The sequence below is a fragment of the Procambarus clarkii genome, chromosome 2 (genome assembly GCF_040958095.1).
Source record: "Procambarus clarkii isolate CNS0578487 chromosome 2, FALCON_Pclarkii_2.0, whole genome shotgun sequence".
In the NCBI taxonomy this organism is placed as follows: domain Eukaryota; kingdom Metazoa; phylum Arthropoda; class Malacostraca; order Decapoda; family Cambaridae; genus Procambarus; species Procambarus clarkii.
The window spans coordinates 5,068,382-5,076,849 of NC_091151.1; the positions used below are offsets into that span (position 1 = coordinate 5,068,382).

The 8,468-nt window shown below is 42.1% G+C and overlaps 1 protein-coding gene across 1 annotated transcript; it reads left to right on the forward strand.

The window, feature by feature from the left end:
* Window positions 1–5,181: 5,181 nt before the first annotated feature.
* LOC123749247 (piggyBac transposable element-derived protein 4-like) lies at window positions 5,182–5,919 on the forward strand. Its single transcript, XM_045731359.2, has one exon. It carries the CDS (start codon window positions 5,182–5,184, stop codon window positions 5,917–5,919), a length of 738 nt encoding a protein of 245 aa, XP_045587315.2.
* The last annotated feature ends 2,549 nt before the right edge of the window (window positions 5,920–8,468 follow it).

An 8,468-nucleotide genomic window follows, 5' to 3' on the forward strand; every position in this document is an offset into this window, starting at 1 on the left:
TCATATGGATCTGAGAACTAATGTGTTTCTAGATTTAATGAAAAACTGGCTAATTCTAGTTCATCCGGTTTGATGTAGATCAATCATGTTGGGAAAACTGACTTATGGGATTTATTTGTTTATTTTATTTATTTATTAAGTAATTTATATTAATTTATTTCTTATGTTAATGTATTTGTTTCAATGATGGACGGTTTGATACTAAATTTCCACAAATCATTTCCTACACAAGCTGGGGCGTTCATTATTTATATGATATATCAATCGAAATTAATCAATTGGTAGACATTTACTACAAATGTCAAGACACCTTGGTTAGTAAACTAAATTAAACAAATGCAGCTTATCTGTATGGTTGTTTATGGCCTGGTCAACCAGATATGAACCCCAATGATCAATAGACGAATACTCCCCTAGGTGATGCTAGTGTAATCACATGTCATGTGTTGTAACAGTTAATTGTTGCTAAGTCTTCTTCACCTTCAATTACACTTGTCAAAAGGGTATAGAACACAGTAATAATCGTAACCAATATATGACGGCTATATCAGGGGAAATTACTGTAGTTGATTAGATAAGATTGAATTAGTATTTACCCTGTTGGGTGGCTCACTGCGTGTCCAAACTGGTATACCCCAAATCTACCTGCATTACTGGCAAGGAATGACTAGATTTAATTAATGGGTTATCGGATAAAGAACACTTCCCTTATTGTTGACGAAGATCGTGATGATGATGGGAGTTTGTAACTCACATAACCCTGCGTCTAGAGGAATATAATTGTGTAGCTACAAGCATTTTCCAAGCGAGACTTGTTGATGTTAAAATTAACGGCGTTTGCCTCCTTCCCGGCTTACGAGACGTATCTCTCTCGCCAGTTCCTGTAATGTCCTTTTATTGACAATGGGAGACAGGCTTTAGTTTTTAGTAATTGTATTAGATCCAGTCATATAAAGTACTTTTCGATAATTCGAAAGCATAGACTGGTGTTTTAAGTGATTCACATTATTATTAGCTGGTAAATTTTATTGCGACGAGGCAGTGATATCTCGTTTTTCTCTAGAAAAATTCCACAGCAATCTCGTTTCTTTGAATGAATTTGTTAGTACAAAAACAGCAGCAATATTAACTGAATATTGTATTAAAGGTTAGTAAATGGTGTCGGTTCTTCTGATCTTCATCTTAAATCTTCAGAAAACATTAATAAACATCCACATCCAACTAACTGTGGTGTGGCTAGATAATGAAGCGGTACTGCAATTGAAAGGCAACTATAAGAGCAAAATGTTCTATGTCAGTAACAACTCTAAAGTAATTAGAGACTTATCATTTGGATACAAACTCTGATAGTCCCAATTAAGGAGAAACCAGCTGATAATCTATCTAGAGGACTTACGTTATGGCAAATAACTAAAGCCGAGATGTGGTTCCATGGGCTTCAGTGGATAGTCATTTACAAGTGGCCCGAACAAAAGTCACAAGTCATAATGACCAATGTCACTGTTCCCACTGAGATCCCAGGCCTCACTTGACTTCAGTAATTGACTGTTCTCGGTGCTCTGAATAAACTACTCAGAGTAACCCAGTGTTTGATTTCTTGCAGAAAGTAGGTATCAAGCACAAGTAGATACATTAAGAGCACAAGGTGCTCCTAAGTACTGGGTCAAACATGCACAAGTGTAAACCTAGACTGAGGACTATGAAACTTCTCTCCAAAAAATATAAATTACTTAAGTCTCTGGATTGATCAGAACGTTCTGCATTGCGGGGGAAGATTACAGCACACAGACGTTGATCTTGAAGTAAACAACCTCAGTTCCTCCCCCCGGAATCTTTAGATAAGTAGATTGCTTGTGCTTTACTTTCACGACCACTGCGCACTCCATGGTAGGGTACTGGCTTCCCTAAGGTTCCCAAACTGTTAAGTTTATTCTTAAATCCTGTCTGCCTGAGGTGCGATGCTCGATGTGTCCTTTCCCTGGACCTCCACCACATCCTAGGGACCGAGAACTGCACCTTCATCCTTTTGAGACTACTGTGGTAGACTTCACAGGAGCTATTATCCTAACAGGCACCAGGGATAAAGTCCCTGTTAAGGCTTACATTAAGGCTGTTAAGGCCTTTTTACTTGTGCCACCACTCGAGGAGCCCACCTGGCAGTGACTCCCCAATGAATGCTGAATCATTCATCCAGGCCTTCCACAGGTTTGCTGTATGTAGATCCTGCCCCAAGTTGATGATATGCGATAACGGGTCTAGCTTGGTGGCTGGTGAAGCATGCCTATTGTAGGTCTGGCACCGCCCAGTTGTTCAGACTGCCCTGAATCAATGGCAGTGATACTGGCAATTTTACCACACAGAACACTGTGGCACGGGTGTGCTACGAGAGGATAGTAGGGACAGTGAAACGCTGTCTAAGTAAAAAACTCTGCACTACCAGAAAATAGATCTCCATGAACTCCAATCCGTTGTCACAGAAATTAATTCCAGAGTCAATAACCGACCACTGACTTACCTCTCTGACGACAACTCACAACACGAGCCTGTTAGTCCATCTCATCTGATGTATGGAGGATCTGTCACCCCTATTGCCTCCCTCACTAATCAAGAACGTAGAGATCCTTCAAACGTTGGGGAAAATGGTTTACCTCGGAGTTATAAACACCTGTCACAGGTAATCAGTCGGTCGAATGAATTTTGGACAAGGAAGAATTAACTGCTCTGCGTGAGTATCACAATGGGACTACCAACCCCTATAACCGAATTCACTTACAACCATGGCGATGTTGTTCTAATGGACAGCGACAGCCGCACGTTCAGAGTGGCTTATAGCTTGTATTGTTTGTGTTCACCCACACAGCCAGGGTACCTTGACGATAGTAAAAGTAAAGTGCAAATGCACCACTAGCCTCAAGACATTATAAAAGTTAGTACCACTGGAGTTGGCTGGAGAAGAAGTCGCCAAGAGACCACCAATACTGGACGTCCATCCTGTACGTACTGCTGCACAGGAGTGCAAACTAAAATTAAAACAATATTTTAAAAAATCTGAAAAGGAGTAATGAAGTGTTCGGCTAGTCCTAAACAGTGGGTTCCGATCCATTTTTGTTGCTGTGTAGAACCATCAAAACAAAATTAAAGTTAAGTTTATCTTCAATAGGAAGAAATGTAAATAATTCCTCCACTCATTGTGGAGAAAATGTGACCGCCACGTCACAAACATGTAGAGTACAGAGCGTATTTGTGTCTATACATAAATATTTAATTCATAGAGTCTGGTTACGGTTTTCAGCATAAATTAACAAAATAAATAAAAGCTGAAATCATTTTAAAGAAAGTAAAATTTAAATACCTCTCCTCTGGGATTGTGATAAAATATATATGGGCAAGAGCGCTCCTTGACTGAGAAAGGAGACTCGCCATATTACACTTAACCCAAACGGAACACACTCTAAGTGAGTACCTAAGTAACAGAAGATAGCAAATCACTGTGTGGGGTGAGGTCTCAGATTGGGGAGACGTCACCAGTGGGGTCCCGCAGGGTTCAGTTCTTGGACCCATACTGTTTCTTATATATGTCAATGATCTCCCAGAATGTATAGAATCATTCCTCTCATTGTTTGCTGATGTTGCAAAAATTATGAGGAGGATTAAGACGGTGGAAGACAGTATGAGACTACAAGATGACCTAGACAGACTGCATGAATGGTCCAACAAATGGCTACTAAAGTTCAACCCGAGTAAATGTAAGGTAATGAAACTAGGCCGTGGAAACAGGAGGCCAGACACAGGATACAGAATGGGAGATGAAGTCCTTCATGAAACGGACAGAGAGAGAGATGGATCTAGGAGTTGATATCACACCAATCCTGTCTCCTGTAGCCCACATCAAAAGAATAACATCTGCGGCGTATGCAAGGCTGGGTAACATCAGAACTGCCTTCAGGAACCTGTGTAAGGAATCATTCAGAACCTTGTATACCACATATGTACGACCAGTCCTGGAGTATGCGGCCCCAGCATGGATCTCGTACCTTGTCAAGCACAAGGCGAAGCTTGAAAAAGTTCAGAGATATGCCACTAGGTTAGTCCCAGAACTAAGAGGCATGAATTACGAGGAAAGGCAGAGAGCAGGCACCTCACAACATTAGAAGACAGAAGAGTAAGGTGAGACATGATCACTACCTACAAAATTCTCAGAGGATTGACAAGGTAGATAAAGATAAACTGTTTAACACGGGTGGTACGCGAACAAGGTGACACAGGTGGAAACTGGGTGCCCAAATGAGCCACAGGGACGTTAAAAAAAACTTTTTCAGTGTCAGAGTAGTTAACAGATGGAATTCATTAGGCAGTGATGTGGTGGAGGCTGACTCCATACAGAGTTTTAAACGTAGATAGGATAGAGACCAGTAGGGTCAGGAATCTGTACACCAGTTGATTGACAGTTGAGAGGCGGGACCATAGAGCCAAAGCTCAAACACCAAAAGCACAATTAGGTTAGTACACTTGATGCAGGGCTGGAGTTTTGAAGAGAATTAATAATCACTTTCATGCCCACGGCACGTGGATACACGACGGGTTTATTTCTATCGCTTGTGTGGTCGTGTCGTACATTTACGGTCCGTTTTAAAATAATTGTAAAAAAGCCAGCTTAAATCCGATTTACTTGGGGTTTGTTTCAAACTGCGCGCCATGAAATTCCCGTTATATTGATGGGAATAAACAGGCTCCCAACTATGCGCATGTATTGGCAGACGACGGGTTTACACGACGGGTTTATTTCTATCGCTTGTGTGGTCGTGTCGTACATTTACGGTCCGTTTTAAAATAATTGTAAAAAAGCCAGCTTAAATCCGATTTACTTGGGGTTTGTTTCAAACTGCGCGCCATGAAATTCCCGTTATATTGATGGGAATAAACAGGCTCCCAACTATGCGCATGTATTGGCAGACGACGGGTTTACACGACGGGTTTATTTCTATCGCTTGTGTGGTCGTGTCGTACATTTACGGTCCGTTTTAAAATAATTGTAAAAAAGCCAGCTTAAATCCGATTTACTTGGGGTTTGTTTCAAACTGCGCGCCATGAAATTCCCGTTATATTGATGGGAATAAACAGGCTCCCAACTATGCGCATGTATTGGCAGACAATAAACCATGGCATGCAAGATTCTTCAACATGTTTATGACGAGCAGACGGTTTCAACACATAGGCCAGTTTTTTCATACGTTCAACAACAATGCGGTGCCAGTCAACAATACAGAAAAATTGATCAAAGTGAGACCAGTGATGGACTACCTGAAACACCGGTTTCAAGAAGTGTATAACCCAGTGAAAGAGATGTGTTTGGATGAAGGCACAATGGCATGGCGAGGCCGGTTGTCGTTCAAAGTGTACAATCCAAACAAACCACACAAATATGGCGTGAAATTATATATGCTAGCCGAATCAACATCTGGCTACATTTATGGATTTGAAGTGTATTCTGGCATTGGTCAAACCATCATGGAAACAGTTACTGGTTTGATGTGGCCATTATTGAACAAAGGGCACCACCTCTATATGGATAACTTTTACAACTCGGTTACCCTTACAGAGAAGTTGCGAGAAGTGGGGGTGTACACGTATGGAACAATTAGACTCGTACGTGGCGCCCCAAAAGAACTGCAACATATAGCAAAGACTAAGATTGATGTGGATACCACAGTCTACCGCCGCAAGGACAACACCTTCATTCTGCTGTGGAAAGACAAGCAAGTTGTCTCTATGATTACCAACCTCCACAATGCAGACATAAATAGAGTTCAAAAACCCAAACGAGTTCGTAGGCCAGATGGAACAACAGGACTACAGCAGGTTGTGGTGAACAAACCAAAGGCAATTGTTGACTACAATAAGTTCATGGAAGGGTGTTGACCACTTTGATCAAATGGTAAAGTATTACCATTTCGCCAGGAAATGTCACAAGTGGACAAAGAAAATAACCTATTATTTCCTGCAAATGGCTTTGCAAAACGCTTATGCATTGTACAAGGCCAACACAGATGACCGAAAGAAACTAACTCTGCTCCAGTTTCATGAGATTGCTATTTGGGCTTTATTGAAATTTGACAAGGAAGAGTGGCCTGCAACAACAACACCATCTCCTCATTTATTTCATGCTCCAGACATAAATGATGACACTGGTCCTGTGTATCCTGCTGCTGACCCGTCAACACCTGGCCCGTCGGGTGTGAGGCGCCCTCTCTTCACGTCGACACCTCGTGCTGAAGCCGATCATGAATCTGATGAAGATATTTCATCTGCTACACTGTTGTTTGAAGACAATGGTGAGAGCGACGACTCAGACTGTAGTGTACAATCAACACAGAGACAACAGGGACATGTTGTTTTATCAGAGACTCGCCTGAACTACAAATTGAAGCATGAACATGTAAAACTACCCAAACGTCGCAGGTGTTGTGTGTGTTCAAAGTCGGGTATTAGGAAGGAAACTGGTATAGCATGCAAGACATGCGATGTTCCACTTTGTGTCATACCGTGTTACACCACTTATCACAGGAAAAGGTGTTGCGGACCCGAGCCCAGCGTCCGAGCATGGAGCAGTGACGACAGCGCCATCTGTGGGTCAGCTCCCGAAACCCCCTCCAAATGGACGACGCCATCTAGTGAGGACAAGGTATACTGGCCACAAGGGCTAGTTTCCAGTCCTAATCAGCTCGTGACGTAGCCGCTGCTGACCTCTGGTGAGGTGACGCTTGGACAGCAATGCCATCTATGGAGCGGATAGGTGGACGTTTGTGTCTAAGCCTGTGAGTGAGGTGCCCTAGAGTGTCATTAGTACTGATGACGTGTCTGATTACAGAGTCGACCTGGGACTGCTGTAATGAACGTTGGATCAGTCTACCCAAGGCAGCCTTAGAATCTCCAAGTGTTAGCTGCAGAAGTTGTGAGTCACCCCCCGGATGAACTCTGTTGTGTTAGCCTGCCTGTGACGTGGCAGTTGAGGATTTGTCATGCCCGGGGCTGACTGGAGGAGAAGACTAACCACTGGGGTGTTGTGGCGAGGAAAGTGATCTGTGGGATCACACGAGGCTCCTGCCTAGGACTCGCAACCCTAGTATCGGTCGTAGAGTGGCCTAACCTGCGGAACTGATTGGAACCTGCCAGCTACAGGCTGGATTTGTGGTTGAAGGCCTCCACGAAGGTGCCCCCAGTGGAACTGTGATTTGGCTGGCCTGTGGCCAGGGTAGACTCGAGAGAATCGAAGGATTCATCGTGAGGCCACAAGAGGACCAAGAGCTAAGCATCGTTGAGCACCGTGGAACACTCCTCGTCTTCAGAGGAAGACCAGATTGTATATAATAGTGTTTATACCTCCCCCGTGTGATAAAATATATATTATTTATGGTGACGGTGATAATTATATATTTAAGTTTTTGCCTTTGTCTCCCTTCCCCTTTAATTTACTTGCGTTACGGAACACACCCCTTGAAAGCCACTACTAACTTAGGGCCGGATACCCAAACTCTATTATCAGAGAAAGAACCCAGTTGCGACCCAAGAGGGCCGTAACAAAAGGGTGTATTGGGTGGACAAGAAGTAACCACCCACACCAGCTTCACTCCACCTATGAACATCTGTTGAGCAACTTCAGGAATCCGTACCTGAAGGAGGTGGAGTGGAGAGAAAATGCTCAACTTATTTTTCTACAATCGTCTTTCCTTTGGTAAGTACACACAATTGTCCTAGGTTGTTGTAGTATTGTAGTCCATTTTCTTAGGAATATTTTAATACCTAAATGACAAATGTAGCACGAAAACTAAAGTAAGTATACATGAAACACAAGAAACTTTTTTTGCGGGTGTGAGTTTGAGTGTCCAGAGCAGGTTCCCAGTGTGTGTGTTTGGGCGTCTTGTGGGACATTTGGGGCTTGACTCTATTTATTTAATTATTAAAGTAACGAATCAATTACGAAGGACCACCCGCTTTTATAGTAAAGCGGGAAACTAATAAAATGTGATCATTAGAAATTCCTGTAAGAACCAGTTACTATGGATAAATATTAGGAAATATAATCACTTGAATAATTAATGGGATGTATAAATAATTTACTTGAATCAAAGCCTCAAACACCTACATTGGGGGGTATTGCTAGAACTTCATATATGTCTAGGAACTAGTGTGGTTCGTACACCAGTTCATTGTGTAATAACCTAATCTTATGTTCTTTAATTCCAATTAAAGAATCAATAGAAAATCTATCACCAATAAAAATATAGATCATCAACATCAGAAATTAATCATTATAATAAACACGTATTATCTCCAGTGTACAGCATTCTATAAATGATAACTAAAATACTGATAATTTGAATAATCAAAGAAATACGACAAGTCTTAGCTTGAAGACGTTTTCAAAGACATCAGTTACGAATCATCCTCGGGATCTCCGGAATTCCTCG

Coding starts and splice junctions, on each gene's coding strand:
- LOC123749247 (XM_045731359.2), top strand. CDS start 5,182: ATGTTTATGACGAGCAGACGGTTTCAACACATAGGCCAGTTTTTTCAT.